The sequence below is a fragment of the Balaenoptera physalus genome, assembly GCF_965194825.1.
Source record: "Balaenoptera physalus genome assembly, chromosome: 5".
NCBI lineage: Eukaryota > Metazoa > Chordata > Mammalia > Artiodactyla > Balaenopteridae > Balaenoptera > Balaenoptera physalus.
In genome coordinates, this window is record NC_138884.1 from 3,107,738 (window position 1) to 3,127,415 (window position 19,678).

Genomic DNA, 19,678 nt, shown 5'->3' on the forward strand with positions numbered 1-19,678 from the left:
CAAAGAGTAAGCTCTGATTCTCGTGATTAGTGTAAAAGTAAGTTTCTAAATTTGCTTAAATGTTTCTACTTTTTTCCTGGTAGAAGTTTTCTCAAAATTATTATGACTCATAAACTGTTTATCCCATAAAGGTAGTTCTTGGTTGACAGATAATCAGGATATGATTTCTGTCAGGTAAAAATTGTTGTGTTTCTTCAATGGAAACTTAGTAAAATGGTATATAGTCCCCTGCAGGGTAAGCGCTCATAGATTGAAAATCTCGTGCTGTCTGCTCAGTTGCAGTGATTCATGTGAGTGTTCAGATACGAGTTTCACTTTTATACTCTCTGCGTCTGTTTCTTATCTAGAAAGGACGGCTGAGTGGCAGGAGGAGCCGGTGGTGGGTTGACACTCAGTCATCTCGAGTCTTGATCTGGATCCAATCCTGATTCCAGCTCTGCTGCCCGGGAGCCATGTGACTGTGGCACGTCCCCTTCTTTCCTGGGTCTCACTCTCAACTGTTCCGCTGTGTAGCTTGTTCAGACTACTTTTGAAATTCTCTCCTTCTCTGAGATTGTACAGGGTAACATCAGGACCTTCTGAATTTCCTATTTCTGCTATTCAGGCAATTCTAGATTCCCCAAGTAGGTATTTGGGATGCCAGGGGTGGCACCCACATGAGCAGATGACATGCAGGGCCACACCGGTTCTTACAAAACTTCTAAAGTTTTCGGTATGAACTTCTGCTTCTCACTTTCAGTGAATTTGCTCTTTGGGGCAGGATTTTAATCATCTTTATTTAAACAGTACTTTAAACTTAACAAAAAGTTTCCACATCCATTAGCACCTTTCCTTAGTTTAATTTCCTTTAGATCTACTTCTCAGGAGCTGAGACGTTTGTAGACTTCTGTACAGTGGTGACGTGTGTGTCATTTAGTTGGAATTCATCTCTCGTCGGACCAGTTGTCTTGGTCCCTTTCCCACTTTCTCTTCCGCTTCATGCAGTCTTGAAAAGGTGTGTGTTGTGTGCAGTACTCTGGTTGGTTTCTGAGTTTCTCTAGGACTCGGGTCGGTCTCAGGGTGGAGTGAATTATCGTTCGGAGCTTGTGCCCTAAGGATCTGGCTCCAAGTGCTCACGAGTTGTCCGTGTGTCCAGGTCAGGTGGCAGCCAGCCAGGTGTGACTCCCAGCGCCTGCTCTGCTCTTGGGTTACCTTAAATCCACAGTTTCAGGTGGTCGTCTTAGCACACTGATAAGCAGTTTTTTCTTTTTGCTGTTTCTTTGTCTCCTCATGATTTTCCAGTTAGGCAAAGGTGAAGAGAAAGATTCCACAAACACAGTGGAGAGGTTCCAGGTACCTAACAGTGGCACGGTGTAGACCTGGCGCAGTGCAGGGCAGAGAGAGAAATGTTCGACCTTCCCACTGTGGTTCTTGTGGAATGAAACATTTCAGACCTCGGAACTCTGAACTATGATGCTAGGCTTCGAATGTAATTGCTTCCAATCTGCTTTCTTAAAGCTGCTAATAACTTGATTTTCCCAGCTTTCCCAGCAAGTTAGATACACCCATAGGGCTGCTTATATGCGGACTCTGGGAGGACTTGCCAAGTTTATCCGTGAACTGCTGCTTCTCTGATGGCAGGAGAAAATTCGACACAACTTGGCCCTGAAAAGTGTACCCCACACATGCCGAAGAGGAACTGAAACGGCCCTTCAGAGTCAGTGGTGCCTGGAGTTTCACATCTTGACATTTAGATTCGGAAGAGATCCGTTGTACCGCTTTACAGTCACCAGGACGGAGGGGGCAGAGGTAATGAGTGTAGATCTCTGATTTATCTACGATTTGGATGAACTGATTTTATTGAAAAAGGTAGAGCCTTCGCTTGTTTGTGGAAGGAGCTTAAGGAGAAGACAAGTACAGAAACCAGGGTGTGTTTTCCCCAGTGCACGCCTCACGGAGATAAGCTGGCCGTGATTGCACAGCCGTCTTGGTTTAGGGTACTTGGGGTTCTGAAGATTTTAGTAAAAGGCTGCTAAAGGGAGGGTCAGGCAGGCTGGAGTGGGGAGGGGCGGGAAGTGTTCATTGTGCTTTCAACCTGGAAACACCGTGAGAACCTTCCTGCTTAGGAGCTGGAGCTGCCGGACTGGTTGCCTGAGCCCCGCCCGGGCCAGCTGGCAGCCCCGTGCTGGTGACCTGCTCCACAGGGGGCTGCAGATGCAGGGGGGGGACTCTCCTAGATGCCTGGGCATTGCCCCACAAGTCCCCTGCCCTCCCTGCCTGCCTTCCCTTTTCGCCGACTTCCTGTGCCACGGGGAGTTTTCTCTGACTCGTTAAGAGAGTCTGTTTCCGCTGGTCGATGGATGGGATTTCGAGATGTCATCTGGGGATGAGTGAATGGTTGCAGGAATGCAGTATAACTTGGTGTTGCTGCGGAGTCCTGCTGCTTTAGGTTCAGAGAACATTCATCTTTTCCCTGAGGCCGCATCTCTCGGGGGTGAATCAGAGCAGCCTCGGTACGGGGGCTGCTGCGTCGAAGCGGCCAACTGGCTGCCACCCTGTCTGGCTCTTATTCTGATAAGTATGGACGACACGCAGGGTGAAGCCCTTGTTACTCGTCACCACAGAGAACTGTGTGAGGGTGACAGTGCCCCAGGCAGAAGGCAGGTCCCTGCAGCTCTGGGGGCCACAGCCAGGCGCTGGGCGGCAGCCGGAGGCTTCTCCCCAAGCTCCGCGCGGCCACGTGAACTGGCCACGGCTCCTGGGTCTCCGGGTGAGCGCTGTTGTGAGTCAGGCTGGGGCTCAGCCTTATCGCTTCCCTGTTACGGTAACAGAAGCTGAACAACCGCTGAACAAGGGGAAGCAGGCCTCGTGGGAGTTGGTGAGAGCGATAACCCGTGACCCGCCTGAGGTTGTAATTAGCCTCCCAGCCAGAGCTCACCAAGGGGGACCCGGCCGAGGGATTCCCGGCAGAGCTCCTCCCCTTTGTGGGGTCCCGGGTTTCTGTGGAATGTTGCGCATCAGGTGTACATCCATCCATCAGACGTTTACGTCTTGAAGGGTTTGCTCCTCCTCTTACTCTCTGACCTTTCTTAGTTTAGGAAGGTTTAAAAAAAAAACCCACTACTGTCAGGTCTTTACAGAACAGATGTGAATTGAAATGCGGTCTTTTTTTTTTTTTTTTCTCTCACTCTGACATTTTCTTTCACTTTCATGCCTCCCCCTCCCCAAAGGCAAACAAAAGAAAAAAATAAGAAACCAAAACCTTGGTAGAGCTAAGCTAGTTTCTCCACTTAGTGATTTTTTAAAAAAAAAGTCACCCCTAACACGGGAGAACGTAGAAGGTGGCACCAGATTTAGGGAAAGCTCCTCTGATGGGGGATCTTCTCTGCCTTGATCTCGTCTCCCCCTGGAGCTCGCTGTGTCTTCGGGGGGGGTCACCTCATCTCTCTGTATTTCTGTTTTCTCGTCTAAAATAAATTAAAGTGGTAGACCGGGTGGGTGATCCCCAAAGATGTGTTCTTAAAAATATAGATTCCTGAAGCCTCACTTCAGATCCACTGGACCAGATTTCTGGAAGGGGAGCCCGGGAAGCTTTGTTCATTACAAACACACACACAGAGCCTCTGGGGTTAGGCCTAGTGAAGAGTCAGGTCTGGGACCACCAGATGGGGTGTCTGAGCCCCTCCAGCTCCAACATGCCGACTGTCTGTCAGGAACCGACGGGGCCCAGGGATGTCAGACAGACGTGAGGACCTTGGCAACCGAGGGAGTCATCAGTGTCTCGTCTGGAGAGCAAGCCACGTGGGTGTTTGAGGAAGCATGTTCTCAGGAGAGGGCGGAGCGAGTGCAGAGCTCCTAAGGCAGGAACACGCTTGGCGTGCACCCTAAAAAGTGATGCCCGAGGGCCGCAGACAGTGAACGGTCCTCCGTGGGGCCGTGAATGGGCGGTCGGGCCCGCAGCTGTGCGCTGTGGCGTGAGCGGAAGGTGCAGGTTGCCGGGCCCCCCAGCCTCTCGCCCACTGGCCTTTGCTTGATAACAGACGTTCCCGCCGTTGAGCCTCTTTTCTTTGTACCTAACCCTTGTTCTCTCCAGGCGGCGACTACCGCCTCAGCGTGAACTGCTTTTACGAGAGCTGATGCAGGACCACCGGGAGGCTCTGCGCAACCCGGTGCGAGGCCCCCCTCCTCCCAGGTGGGCGCACGGGCCCCGGGGGAGGTGGCCTGCCCTTCTGCTGGACAGGGGCAGAGGCCTTTGGTGGCCGCATCCAAGCTCAAGTAACGTGTCCTTGGTTCTCGTCCTCACAGGGAATTCTCTAGCAGTCTAAACGACCTTCAGAGAACAATCCTATTGCAAACTTAAAACCAGTGCTTATTACTCAGAGTTCCTATATTTTAAAAGTCCCCTTGACCACTGAATTTTTTTAAAAAATAGACTCTTATGTTTTAGAGCAGTTTTAGGTGCCCTGAAAAGTTAAGCAGAAAGGACAGAGCCCCTGTCTCCTGCCTGCCCCTCACTCACCCCTCCCCTACTCTCAGCATGTGCTACAGCTGACGAACCTGCAATTGACACATCATCATCACCCCAAACCCTGGCTTACGTTTGAGGTTCACTCTTGGTGGTATTCATTCTCTGGGTCTGGACAAACGTGTAATGAAACGAACCCATCAATAGAGTGTCATACAGAGTAGTTTCACGGCCCTAAAAATGCTCAGTGTTCTGCCTGTTCGTGCGTCCCCTAACGCCCCGGCAGCCCTGATCTTTTCAACTGTCTCGATAGTTTCTGCCTTTCCTAGAATGTCATTTGGTTGGAATCATGCAGTACGTAGCCTTTTCACATTGGCTTCCCTCACTCAGTCACATGCGTTAAAGTCTTCTCCGTGTCTTTTCATGGCTCGATAGCTCACTTCTTTTCAGCACCGAATAATGTTCCATCATCTGGATGTACCAGTTTATTTATCCAGTCATCTACTGAAGGACGCCTTGGTTGCTTCCACATTTTGGCAGTTGTGACGAAAGCTGCTGTAAACATCCACGTGCAGGGTTTTGTGTGGACGTAAGTTTTATTCCTGTGGGTAGATATCAAGGAGTATGGCTCCTGAGTAGATATCAAGGAGTATGGCTCCTGAGTTGTAAGGTAAGAGCTTGTTTAGTTTCGTGAGAAACCACCGAACTTCAGGAGTGGCTGCACCATGTTGCATTCCCATTGGCAGTGAGCGAGTTCTTGTTGCTCCGCATCCTCTTAGCATTTGCTGTTGTCAGCGTTCTGGAGTTTGGCCACTCTAATGGGTATGTGGTAGTATCTCGTTGTTTTGGTGTGTATTTCTCTAATGACATACGATGTGGAGCACCTTTTTCATGTGCTTATTTGCCATCTGTATATATTTTGTGAGCTGTCCAGGTCTTTTGCCCATTTTTAAATTCGGTTGTTTGTTTTCTTATTGTTGAGTTTTACGAGTTTTTTGTATATTATGGATACCAGTCCTTCATCGGAATTGTCTTTTGCAAATATTTTCTCCCAGTCTGAGGCTTGTCGTCTTCTTCTCTTGATGTTGTCTTTCACGGACCAGAGTTTTTAATTGTAATGCGGTCCAGCATATCAGCTGTTTCTTTCATGGCACGTGCTTTTGTGTGGTCAGCACCATGCCCAAGGTCATCTACATTTTCTCCTAGGTTATTCGAGGAGTTTTATAGTTTTGCATTTGGGGTCTGTGATCTATTTTGAGTTAAAATTTTGTAAAGGATTTAAGGTCTGTGTCGAGATTCTTTGTTTTGAGTGTGGATGTCCACTTGTTTCAGCACTGCTTGTTGAAAGACTGTCTTTTCTACAACGTGTTGCCTTTGCTCCTTTGTCAAAGGTCAGCTGAGTGCGTGTAACTCTGGGTCTGCGTCCTCTACTTCTCTTTGTTGATCTATTTGTCTGTTCTTTCACCAGGACCACACTGTCTTGTTTACTGTAACTGTAGTAAGTCCTGAAGTTGGGTAGTGTCATGCCTCTGACTTTGTTCTTCTCCTTCAATGTCCCGTTGGCTGTTCTGGGTCCTGTGCCTCCTCTCCATGTGAACTTTAGAACCAGTTTGTCGATATCCACAAAATAGCTTGTTGGGATTTTGATTGGGATTTCATTGAATCTTTAGACCAACTTGGGAAGAACTGACGCCTTGAGTCTTCCACCCATGAACATGGAATATCTCTCCATTTATTTAGTTCTCCTTTGATTTTCTTTATCAGAGTTTTGTAGTTTTCTTCATATAGATCTCGTACATATTGTGTTAGATTTATACCTAACTATTTCTTTTTTGGGGGGGATGCTAGTGTAAGTAGTATTGTGTTTTTAATTTTAAACTCCACTTGTTAATTGCCAGTATATGAAATATTTTAAAAATATTTTAACAGGTATATTTTTCAGAGCATGGCTGCATTCATGTCAGGCTAGTTGCATTCTCCTTTTTAAATGCCTCCATCTTTTTCTATATAAAATTGTTACTAAACTTATTTTTAATATTTTTCTTAAATATTTTTTCTGATTATCAAAATGGTACAATTTTGTTACAAAGCATTTGGAAAATGCAAGCAAATATAAAAATGAAAACCTAAATTACTAGCAGTGCTATCACACAAATTTTGACTCCTATTAATACTTTGATTTATTTCCTTGCAGTCCTTTTTGGTACATGGATGTAAGCTGCACTGTATTAACTAAACCATATATTGATATATATGTATTTTACATGTATATATGTATTATATATATATAATACATATATATATATATATATATATATAAAATCTGCTTTCTCACTCACTATTATACCACGACATTTTCCCCATGTCATTAAAACGTTTTTAAGACAATTTTTAATGACTTTGTAGTATCTGAAATTGATGGCCTCAAAAATCTTGGGTATGTTCTGAATGGATATTAAGGTTTCCAGTTTTTGACGTTACAACCCTATTTGTGTTCAAACATCTGATGGTCTCCTTGGGAGGGCATTTTCCTTGGAGATTTTCCTTGGAGGAAATCTGAAGGAGACCCATTTTCCTTCCCCAACAGAATTTGAAAATTGAGACACAGAAATTGGTCAGGCAGGTGGGAAACAGGCAGCGCGTGTTGCAAGGGGCCGTGGCCTGTCGATGCTCAGAGTCAGCACCGCTTGCTTACCTGGCCCTCAGCATCCTCGGACGCCCCGGCCTTGCCACGCGGGACGCGCCCCGCACACCTGAGGCCACGAGTTGAGGACCAGGTCAGCATGTGTGCGCTCCGCAGGCAGGTAGATGCCGAAGAGTGAAGGAAAGTTGTCCATCAGAATTGATTCCTCTTCCCCGGGAGGCCAGTGGCCGGGCAGAGCAGTCAGGAGCCTGCCGCTCGTCAGAACTGGCCTCTACTGGGAACCTGGAGGCAAAGATAAGCAGGCCTCCAGCCCTAACATCTTCTGTAGGTTAAGTCACTTCTTAAAGGGTACGAACGTGAGGGGTTTTCCTTAACGTTTTGAGGAGCGTTTTATCTCTGTGTCTTCAGAGATAATACATTCACTTGGTTCAACAAAAAAAAATATACACCTGAATCTTGTTGTTCCTACCTCTTTTTTCTTCCCTATCCCATTCAGGTAATCAGTTTTATTAGTTTGCTATAAATTCTTTTTTTTTTTCTCATTTTAAAAGCCATGTAACGCTTTCATTTTATTATGAAATATTTGTCATACCGAAAGTGCAGACTATGCTATATTAACCATATGTGTAACCACAACCCAGTTTTCTTAAATCTTAACATTTTGCCACTTTTGCTTCACATGTATGATTTTTTAAAAAAAGAACTAAAACATTAGGGAAGTAGATGATGCTTCCTGTATCATCCTTCCTGGGCCCCATCTCCCTCCCTTCCTTCCAGAGGTAACCACGGTCTGAATACGGTACTTCGCATTCCTTTGCATATCTGTCATTTACTGGCTGGGATGTATCCATAAATCATACTGGGTTACACGTATTTAACATTTTAAAGTGGACATCATACTGTACGTATTATTTTGACGCTTACTTTTTTATACAGCTGTATGTTTTTGAGATTCGTTTGTATAACTCCATGTAGCTCTAGTGTGTCAATTCCAAATTCAGTATAGCATTCCATTGTGTGAATATGCTACAAATTATGTATCTGTTAGTCTATTAATGAACATTTCATTTTTTTTTTTTTTATAAATTTTACTATTATAAACAATGTTGCAGTGAATAGTAGTATCACATGTGTCCCTGTCTGCACATCTGCATGGATTTCATAGGGTGAAAGAAATGGAGTTTAAGTTTTAGGAAATGTGACCTTTGGCTTTACTCAATATTCTCCGAAGTGAGTGCCCGACTCCTTTCCCACCAGCAGTGCGTGGTCGCCCTCACTGCACACCACCCTTGGCACGGGGTCGGGGAAAGGGGAATGTAAGTGGAATCTTGTTTTCTTCTAAGGCAGCTTTATCGAGATGTCATTCATGCACCGTACAATCCACCCATTTGAAGTCTATCCACACTTAAGTGGATTTGCTCTGTCCTCAGGGTCATACACTCATCACCACATCAACTTCGGGACATTTTCATGACCCTTGAAAGAAACCGCCTCCCACAAAAGTTGGCTGTCATTCCCCAGTCTCCTCTCAGCTCTAGGCAGCCACTAATTTACTGTCTGTCTCTGTAGATTTGCCTGTTTCTGGACATTTCCTGTAAGCAGCAGCATACAGTTCATCATATCATATGTTCTTTCGTGGTTGACTTCTTACATTTACCATCATGTTTTCAAGGTTCACCCGTGTTCTGTGCATGTAACGGCACTTCATTCCTTTTTAGTGCTGAATCATATTCGATTGAATGGTTAGGCCGGATTTTATTTATCCAGTGAGGGACGTGTGGTTTTTCCCACGTTTTGGGTCTCGTGAACAGTGCTGTTATAAAGATTCCTGGACAAATTTTATATGGACTTTTTCTTTTGGATGAAGAGATGATAGTTTGGATGCCGGGAACAGCAGACATAGGTCCCAGGCGTCCCCCTGGTGCAGGCGGGCGGGTGGGTGAGAAGCGGCAGGGGGCCATTTCTCCAGCCCCCTTGGCCAGCGTGGCTCGGGGCCTCCCCACCGACGTCGTGGAGTCACGGAGACCTCGTGGCGGCCCGCGTGGAGCACAAGCCCTTCCTCCCCCTCCACCCGCCAGGCCTTTCCGCGGCGGTCACGCATGTTCCGGCCTCAGGTGCCACTGCTGGTCTCTGGAGGACGGTGACCTAGTGCTGTCTTTTGCAAGGCCTGTCTTCTCCACCCAGCCAGGGCGGGTATTTCCAGGCCAGCTCATCCACCGTCTTGGCCGTTTAGTTAAAAAGCCAAGCTTAGGAGGTGTGGGACCAGCTCGTGGCCTTGTTTTGTTGGCTTCATCCCACTCCTGGCCGTGGCTGGCCGTGGACCACAAGGTCTGGAACTCCCTCTCAGAACCAATGGAGCAAAAACCCACTCCTGATAAACTAAGGTCGCTTCTTACCTGGGGGGGCCGAATATTCTTGTGAGTTTTGCAATCAGAGGTCAGAACTCTTCTTCCTCTTCCTACTTTTTAAAAACTCAATTTGCTTAAACTGAATCTTTTTACATTTCTTTGGTGCGGAAGTAAGCGAATACAAATATGTATCCTTCCTTCTTCCACAGGAGGAGGAGAGCATGCCCCAGGGTCTGCTCCCGCTGTGTGGACCTGGCTGTGGGACCGGCTCTCCCCCCCCGGGTGTCCTGCTGGGTGCATCGAGCAGGAGGGATTGAATTTGCCCCGCCCGTGTTCTCTCCAGTTGTTTCTAGTTCTCTGCTTTTAGCACACATGCTACAGTCACACATTTGCGTCTGTTTAGTTCCAGAAGCGGGATCGGAGTTCCAAGGTTAGCGACACTGGTGACTCTAAGAGCTGTGACCGGTCACCCTCCGTCTGAACTTGCACCGATTTGCGCCTCTGCCTGCATTTCTCTCGTGTGGGCGGTCTTACCTTTTGGATCTTTGCCAGTCTGATAGGGGCATGACTTTAATTTGCTTTTCTCTTTGCAAGACTGAGAGCATCTTTTCCTGTGTTTAAAGACCATCTTATTTTTGTTTTTCTGTGAACTATCTGTATCCATTGCCCACCTTTCCATTGGTTTGCAAACCTTTATTGATTTCTGGTTGTTCTTTATCTATGAGGGAGATTAATCCTCTGTCTGTGATACGAGTTGCTGAGGTTTCTGTGAACTTTTCAAAAAGCGCTTGATCACATTTTTTCTACACAATTGAGGTCATACTGTGTACATAATCCCGTGTTCTGTTTCTCAGTCTTAACACTGTATCATCAGCATTTTTCTTTTTCAAATGTAGCGTTTCTTTAAACCCTGAGACGGAAACGCAGAGGGAGGTCTTGGGATGCAGAGCGTGTAACGCTGAGTGGTTTGCTCGTGATGATGGCCCAGCAGCGCGGGGAGAGCAGAGTTTGGGGTCAGGAGACATTGGTTCAAGTCCCGCCTTTGCCACTTACTGGTTCCAACCTTATTAAGGTCTCCTAACTTCTGCACAAAATAGGTGGTGTAGTGCCAGCTCTCACAGGGCATCTGTGGACGCCAGCTCAGGTACATTCTGGAAAGGAGTTAGGTGGGTATTTCTTGGGCGCCCTGTGGCTCTCACCACCAGCCTCCCTGCCTGCACCCGGACAGCAGGCCTTCTGGAACTAGTGTCTCTAGTCTCTGAGATGATGCACTAAAAATGGACAGTTATTTAATACGGTGGAAATCAATTCAGTACAGTCCTGGAATGGTAATCACAAACTGAAAGCTGTAAATAGGTTGGATAAATGAGAAAGGGCGTCACTTTCTTAGAAACTTTGTCCTGTCTTTGGGGGAAGCAAGGGGGTGAAAAGGGCAGGAGAATGTGGTGTATGGACGCTGAGAAGGAAGCTCAGAAAATGTCATAGTCTAAGGCCGAACTACGGGTTTGTAACCGAATCTGAAGGCCTTGAATTCATTAAGGTCGTTTCCCTGAGGGAGTTCACCCACTGCCTCAGGCTTCAGCTTCAGAAGCTTCTTGGAGCAAACTGTCATTGAGGTTGTTTGTCTTAAGACAATAGATAGCTAGTGGGAAGCAGTGGCTTAGCACAGGGAGATCAGCTCGGTGCTTTGTGACCACCTAGAGGGGTGGGATAGGGAGGGTGGGAGGGAGGGAGACGCAAGAGGGAGGAGATATAGGGATATATGTATAACTGATTCACTTTGTTATACAGCAGAAACTAACACACCATTGTGGAGCAATTATGCTCCAATAAAGATGTTAAAAAAAAATAAAAATAAATTTTAAAAAAAAGACAATACTTGAGTCTGATGGATTTAAAGAAAGAGTGTTCCTGCTGTATACCTCAGTTTCATTATTTATTTTTACTTTTTTGAGAGAGAGTACAGTCATATGGTTAAATATTCAAAAGCCACAGTGTCTTTTTTATTTTTAACTTTTTAATTTTTATTTTTTGGCTGTGCCGAGGGTAGGCGGGATCTTAGTTCCCCGACTAGGGATCGAACCCGCAGCCCCTGCAGTGGAAGCTCAGAGTCTTAACCACTGCACCGCCAGGGAAGCCCCCAAAGCCGCAGAGTCTCAGTGAATACCTGCAGCTCGCTCACCGGCTTCCTGGCTCTGCGATAAGCACTTTGCAGTTAACCCTCAAGTCAGCGCGCATGAGGAGGGTCCCACTGTCATCCCCATTCTGCAGGTGGGGATGCCGAGGAACACAGAGCGGGGTGCTTGCCAGGCCACACGGCTGGGAAGAGGCAGGGCTGGGGCGCCAACGCAGGCTGCCCGGCCCCGAGCCTGCAGCTCCCTTGCTCTGCGGCCCTGGCAGACGGGCATCAGGTGGTGTCAGGAAGCCCTCTCCCTGTGCCCTGGAACGAGGGGCCCACTTGCTTCTCTCTCCCAGCAACCCAGCCTCCTGCTCCAGATGCCCCCCGTCTTACAGCTGTGTGTCTTTCTAGACATACTCTGTGCAAATACAGTAACATCCAGAGTTTTTTCCTTGTGTCTCCTTTTCAAAAATACATATGGTAGCTTTCTATACACAGTGTTTTATACTTCTTTTTCCCAGTTAAAGTGATGTCCTAGCGCGAATTCTGTCATCACATGAGGAGAGCTCCCCATTCGGGGCTGTATCCTTGTAGCACCCCGTTGTAGGGACGTACCATCCCATGCTGACGCTTAGCTCCAGTCCTTTGCTGCTCCAGACGGTGCTGCAGGGGATGCCTTTTTGTGCGTAATCAACTTGGACCGATGTAAGTTGATCTGTCGGATTAATTCCTAAAGTGGAATTGCTGGGTCGAGGAGTATGTGAGTGTGTGTGTTTGTACCCATCTCTCTCTCTCTCTTTCCCACGCTCTTTTTTCCGTATTTTGGCCCCTGCCCTGCAGCACTGCGCTCCCACTCCTCCCCCACCCACTCGCCTGTACCCATCTCTTCTAGGGATAATATTTTACGACCAAAGACAGGTACAGCTTCTACTTATTTTGACGTTCCCGTTTAGCAAACAAAAGATCTTATGGAGAGAATCATGCTTTTAACCTCTGCAAACCTCTAGAAAAACTGACCTCTAGAAACCTCTAGGGAAAAAGAATTATTACCTTATCTGTGTGCAAGTTAAATGGATCTAGAATTAACTCATGTATAAGGCTATGTCTTGAATATTTACTTCGAAGTTCATTCACTTACCTGTTATGAGTAAGACAGTTTCCCTGGCTGGAGGGGAGGATGGGAAACCTTCCCTTCAGGAAAAGCTGTGGAATCATGTTGATGCAAGTTAACTTTGAGCAGGGGTGAAAATTACATCTCAGCCATCCTGGGATACAGGGATGCACGTTGGTGGTTTGGGTTATGCTGACAAGAGTGTGAAAGAATTAGCTCAGGGAATTAATGCATGCGTGGCGGTGGATCGCAAAGCTGCTGTTTAAAAAAGTAGTTTCTAGCTTCTAGATACAAGAAAAGAATTAGTAGTGCTCTTTTAAGAACTAAAGGAACCCTTTTGGAAAATATGAGCCGCATTTAGAAATTCTGTAAGTTTTTAAAGAGGAGAAAGGGAAGAACCTGTTGATAACTGTAACGGAACCTGGGAAGCCCGCGGGGGCGGCAGCCTGCCTGGTGCACTGCCCCCCAGGGACACCTGCCCACTCAGCGTCACCCTTGCCTCGAGAGAACTGGCGCTTTTCCCCTTCAGACTTCGCCAGCAGTCTCTGAACGCTCTGTCGATTCGAGGTGTGTTTGTGCTGCTTCTGTATCGCAGTGCAGACTCCCTCTAGGAAGGCGAGGGGTACCATTCAGGGATGGAAGTCAGTCCGCGAAGGTGGCTGTCCTCTTCGTACCTGGCTGGGGTCACCTGTTCTGAGTTGTTCTCTGCACACCTAGTAGATGGTTTGTGTCAGACTCGGAAGGCTGAGGCCTTGGAGGTCATTGTGGCCGCAGTCCGTCACTTACGGAGGAGGGGGCACTGGGGCCAGATGCTCGTCCAGGCAGGGGGCCGGGCGTCTGGCACGCGGCCTGGCCCCGGCCAGGGGCTGTGGGTACCGGGAGCGCCACACAGTCTCCACCTGCTTCCGAGTCCTACCCGACGTCACCCCGAGCTCAGGAAGGATGGACGGGACTTGCCTTTCCTCTTCGGTGTTTCACAGTTCCCTGTTCGTAGCTCCCAAACCTCAGGCCGGGTGGTGACTCATGCTGTTCTGTCTTTGCTGTGTGCACATATTACGTGAAGGCTGTGTGGTTTGAGCTTGTGACCGGCGTGGCCATTCATAGCGCTGTCTCGGCGGGAACCGCGCTCCCAGCCGCCGGCGGCCCCCCTACGCGTCTGCCTCCACCGCCAGCTCGTTAGGACCGCTCACATCTGGGGTGATGTGGACGGGACTTCTGGCCTTCCCTCAGACGTAGCAAGCAGGACACTGGGCAGGGCAGCAACCTCTTACCCTACAGTCCCCACATCCTAAAGCCTCTGGAAAAAGAGTTGAAACTGACCTGAACTATTTATAAGACTATTTATAGTCTCTTGATAATCGTTTAGCATAAATATTCATCACTTGGGCGGGTGAGATTCTAATTTGTTCGATGTTGGGGTTTGATTACACCTCAGGCCCTAAAGGAGCTGTTATATAATATGTGGTATAAGCTTCTTTCTAAAATTAAAAAAAAAAAAAAAATCTGAATTCTGAAACATTCGGACCCAGGGATCTCAGTTAAGGGACCACGTATCTGAGCTCACCCTTGCGGTCTGCGTTACAGTTACGAAAGTACTTTCATCCTTATTCTCTGTCTTTCCCAGCAGCCTGGTGAGGCAGGTAAGGGCTGCATTTGGGGAAAGCTGGGCTTTGGAGTCGGTGCCTTCCCAGAGTCACCTGGGGTGAAAGTGGCCACGCTGGAGTTGGGAGCTCAGTCTACCCGAGAGGGTCACCCGTTTTCCGGGTGTCACATCGTCTGTGACTTCGCCCCACGCTTCACCCCTGCTAGGCGGACTTGATCTCTCCTTCCTTCTGTAGATGTTTATCTCCATCCCCGTGACGGTGGCATTTACTGATTGGTCTGTGCGTTGGCCCTTCCGTGTCGGGTTGTAAGCATTTTGAGGTAGGCACCGATCTCGTTGATGTCGCTTCCTGGTGTCTTTCATGGCACCTGGTCAGGCCGGATGCAGGCGCGGTCACTGGGGCTCCGGTTACAGCGCTCTTGCCAAGCCAGGCTGCCAACAGTGGGGATTGATTCTTTCAGTCCACATTGCTTTTACAAAAGCAATAAAGCATTTACCTTTATTTATCACCTGCTTTCTTAAAGACAAAAAAAGTTGTAGCCAATATCCAATATAAATTTCTTCAGGGAAAATGATAGCGGGGTACGTTTAATTGGAATCGTTTAAAAACTGTACCTTTAGGTTCGTATTATGTATTAAAGCTCCTGATGAGAATCTGAACCTTTAAGTACCTTTTCACTATGCTCTTGACCCCAGGACAGCAATTCAGAGGTGAATTTTTATGTAGCTCTTCTGAAACTAAAAACCGGGCAATCTGGGGAGCTGAAGTTGTACCAGTGCAAAATAGAGGAAGAAAGACAAATCAGCTAATTTGCAAATTACTTTTCCTGTTAGTCGTCTTCCTGAGCTACTAACCTAGCAAAAAAGAAACAAAGAATTCCAAATATGTTACTGCCCTGTACTTACATAATTTTTTTTCTTGCAATAAATAGCTTGCTACTGGGCGGGAAGTAGCGCACGTTTGTGCTGGCACGTTTGTGCCGACGGGGTGAGCTCTGATCGCCATCTCAAGCACAACCTCCCTTTTTCCTCTACCCCGCTGATGCTTTATTTTCATGGCGGGAAAACGTCGCCATGAGCGCAGTGAGTTCACGGGAGCAGGGGCCGTGGTTTGCTCACGGCCGTACCCAGGGCCTGGAGCTGCTGGGCGGATGGGTGGTGTTTGCCAGTCTTTGCTGTGATCATTGTTGGTTTTGTTGATTCTGTGGTGTTCCATATTCCTTTTTTTTGGACCATTTAAAGTTCCCTATCATACCTGACTCTTTAAACATTCACATTCTCAGATCACAAGACCGTCTTTCAACTCCGCCCGTGAGCTTGACTTTGACGATTTTTGTTTCCTTGCATGAGAGCCAGAGGAAGAAAAATTTTGAGGTCTTCTTCTCTCATAGACCGTGGTTCCACCGGACGTACTGAGCCCACTTCCAGCCTGTTACCTGCAGATATTCAGGGGAGGAATCAGACGCCCACCCTGCAGGTCCCGGGGGACAAATCAGTGCAGCAAACCTGACACCTCCCGGCCTGGTCCTTGCCAGCTTGAGGCCTGGAGACCCTGGGTGCGCAGGTCAGGGCCCCTCTCCATTTCCCAGAAGATGGTTTCTCAGGCAGCTTCAGTCCTCTCCTAGCACAGGTCTGATGGCGTCAGTCGCTCCCTCAGGAGGCTGGAATGGCACACACCCCGTTGCTTGTGGAGCGGACACACGTTCCTTGACGTAGCAGTCAGGGTCCTGCTCCGGAAGTCCTGAACTTCCCAGTTCTGTGCGGTCCTGCTGCAAGAGCCCTAGCCTAGCCGCCCCAGCCCTGGGTGCCGTGCCACTCGGCCGTGGGCCTGTGCCCTGCCCTCGGCCTGCAGCGACTTCCCGCTCGCCAGCACGCCCGAGCCTGGCCACCCTTCACTCCTTCCAGCCCAGACGCTGCTTCTCCCGGGGACGTCTCCTGTTTCCTCTCCTGCTTGCTGCGCTCTGCCTTGTCCTCTTGTTTCCTCTGGTTACCCACGTGCCTGCCTCTTGAAGTTCCTTAGGAATAAGGACATTTCTTATTTGTAGTATCCACCGCCTACCCCCCGAGGGCCAGCATTCCTTGGCTTTCCTGGGCTTGTAGCCCACAGCTCTGATCTCTGCCCCTGACATCACACAGCCATCTTCCAGATGTGTCTGTGTCTGTGTCCAGATTTCCCTCCTCTTAGGAAGACACCAGTCCTTGGATCAGGGCCCAGCCTGATCTAGGATGGCCTCGCCTTGATGACATCTGCAGAGGCCCTGTTTCCAAACAAGGTCATATTCACAGGTACCAGGAATCAGGAACTGGACATCTCGCCTGGGGGGACACAATTCAGCCGCAACACATGGTTATATCTACCTTAAAGACAATTCTGTTTTCTCTACTTAAAATCATTTGAACTCTTATTGCTTGTCACCTTTCAGGTAAGTGATTGAGACTTTGGTCCCTCGCTTCCCGCTCTTGATGACCAGTTCCAGAAGTAAGATCTGGTTTAGTTCCAGCCGGGCAAATCTTCACATCATGGAATTTTAAAACTGGAAAGGGTCTATCTAAGTACTTCTGTTTAAATTTTACAGTAGGGAAAGGTAGACACACCATCTTCTTTTCCTGTGCCTCAGGTCGTACAGCTGTGACCATAAAGTAGACAAATAATGCCGTGTCCCCCGATGCCAGGGGCAGTGTTCTTCCCTCTCTTTCAACAAAAGCCAAGACACAGGGTGTTTCTGATGAGAGTAAGTGTCTTTACAGCTGTAGCGGGATATTTTACGGCAAAGGCCCCAGGCTTGTTCTTCAGCCTCTTGCAATCCTGCAGAGAATCGCCCTCAGCAGAGCTCCGGGAACCGTGGCTGGGGGTTGGGGTGAGCGTGGGCACGAAGGGAATGTGTATGGCTGTGGTCACGGGGGACTCGAGGGTGGCACGGAGGAGCCCGCAGCGTGCTGGGCGTCCGCACCTGAGCGCCTGTCGTCCTCGTGACGCGCGGCGGGACCAGAGCCCAGGTGGGGCCCAAGCTTGCTTACTGCAGAAGCATCGTTTAACCGCCTGCATGTCCTGTCCCGGGTGACTGACTGTGACTTCCTCTACTAAGGTCAGAGACGGGGGACGCCAGAATTACAGTTAGGTGTTAAGTCAGTGACGCTATTCATGTGCAAGAAGGGGAATAGAGTTTTCCTCGTATTTTAGAAAATGCTTTTTAAAGTATTCGGGTCAAAAAGTTGGACCATCTGACATACGTGGTTTTCCTTTCCCATGTCTTTTTTTTCATATTTTTAAATTGAAAAATAACATGAAATGTTTTATAGGCTGTTGTGATCATTATTAAATTTTAGCTCTTCCGGAGGGGCTGTCCTCAGTTTGACCGGCATTGAGTCACCGTTAGCCCTCAGAAGTAAGGACTGAGCAGGTGCTTTGTAAATGATAATGCTGTTTTGACAAAATGTCATCGTTGGGGCAAAACAGATCGAGCATGAAAACAAAAAGCCATTAAATCTTTGTCGATTTTTCGCTGTCAATGACTTCGACCTGTGTACTGTGTTTTAGTCATTGCAGAGGGTGTTTTTAATGACCTGGTGTAAAATGTCATGGTTCCGGGCACAGGCTTCGGGACTTGTCGGGTTGGGGTGGCAGAGAGCTGGCTCCGGGGCTGTGCTCCCCGGGAACGGCTGGCTGACGGCTCCCCTCGACTTCCTCTGGTGACCCGGTCCTCAGGTCAGCTCTCAGCTCGTGCTGGCAAAAAACAGGCCCCGGCTGCGCAGCCCAGGTGGGGTTAGGGGGACGTGTCCGACCGGACCGAGAGCAGGAGACAAAGAATTTCTGAAACAAACTTGCCGAGTTGTATCGAAACTAGCACCAAGGGTGCTGGGCCTGGCAGCTTAGAGCACAGGCTGTTGAGAAGGTGCAACCAGAACTTGATGTTTTGGGGGCTAGGATTTAAGACAACAGATCTGCTCCCCGAAAAGCATGTGTTCAGTGTTAACTACCACGGCCTGAAAAGGAAAGGACCAGTGATGTGCAATTCGTGGCTGGGGACCAGATGCTGTAGCGATGTTTCTAAAAAATCGTTAACAGGAACAGTTCTTTAGCTAATTATTAGCATTTTGGAGCACTTACCTGTGTCAACCGCTGTGTAAAGCACTTTCATTTAATTCCTGCGGCAGCTTTGTGAGCTTGGTGTTAATATTTCTGTCGCGCTGATGGAGAAACGGGATCTCAGAGGATCTGGGTCTGTATCCACATGTGTCTGACTTCACTCTGTTACACCATCTCTTAGTTGTACAGTGTGATGTTGTCTGTCCTCTGACTCTCCATCTGTCGCCACCTTCCTCTTCTGTGCTCGCAGCGCCTGGCACCCGCTGGCCTCCATCCGCACTGGACCTGCCGCCGGCACCTGCCCCCTCTCCTCCCCCTCGGTTGCTGTCACTCTAGCCTTGGTTTGAAGGGCCCAAACTCTTAAGAGTAAATTCTACTTGGCCTTCCCGCTCTAGTCTTAATCCGCCCCAGCCCTGTTTTCCTTAGAGCTGCAAATTGACCTCTGGAAAGCGCAGGCTGAGTTTACCCACCTGCTCGGCTGCCCTCAGGGATGAGCTGGCCCCGGCTGCCACCTGCCCACCGCCCTCTGCAGCTCCCCGTCTCCCTCTGCCCGTCTCTTCGAGCATCTCCCCCGTCCCTCCCTCTTCCTGCTGTGTTCTTCATTCCCACACTTTACCTCTCCTTAACTCCTGCTTCTTCAAGTCATGCTTAAATGTCGCTTCCTTAAATCCTAGGGACTTCCCTGCCCCTCCCCGCCACCGCTTAAACCTGAAAATATGAGTCTTACCACATCCTTTTCTTTCTTGCACTTGGACATCTGTAGTTACCCACGACGACTCGCCCAGTGTTCCGCACTGAACTGTGTCCTCCCTGAGGGCAGGGACCAAGTCTGCTTAGTTAAACAGCTGCTCAGTCTCTAGCTTCGAGCACAGTGACTGTTACACAGCAGGCGCTCAGATCTGTGCTGACCGGTTAACAGACACATAACTGAAGATGCCCAAAGCAGTGCATGTTGACGGTTGCCCTTTCTTAGTCCTCGCGTCCTGATTTCACTTGGTGCTCGAGAACGAACCTGTGTTCGGAGCAGTTTTGTCCCAGTGGCTTTGGGTTGGCTTTATTGCTGATGGTCATTGTCAGCAATTCAGACGCTGTACCGTGATGCACTTGGTTTTCCAAACTTCCGTGTCAGACCAACCATGATACAAGAAAAGACTAAGTTTCAGGAGATGTGATCCCCCTCTGTTTGTCCTGAGCCTGGGTGGGTGGGAGAGGAAAAGCGAGGGCTCTCCTGACTGGCTGCAGATTCCTGGCCCGATGGCGCAGAGACGTGAACGCTCCAGGGCCTCCGACCTCAGCTGTGACGCCCCCAGAACCCAGGCGCC

General features: G+C 48.6%; 1 protein-coding gene across 11 annotated transcripts in view; it reads left to right on the forward strand.

The window, feature by feature from the left end:
* Window positions 1-19,678, forward strand: part of FNIP2 (folliculin interacting protein 2) — a 116,551-nt gene that overhangs the window by 37,292 nt on the left and 59,581 nt on the right. Inside the window, exon 2 of one of the 11 annotated variants that reach the window (XM_082461649.1) lies at window positions 4,073-4,171. The exons of the other annotated variants lie outside the window; for them this stretch is intronic. Within the exon in view, the coding sequence (XP_082317775.1) occupies window positions 4,073-4,171 (99 nt within the window). The remainder of the gene's footprint in view (window positions 1-4,072; window positions 4,172-19,678) is intronic. 11 annotated transcript variants of the gene reach the window in all.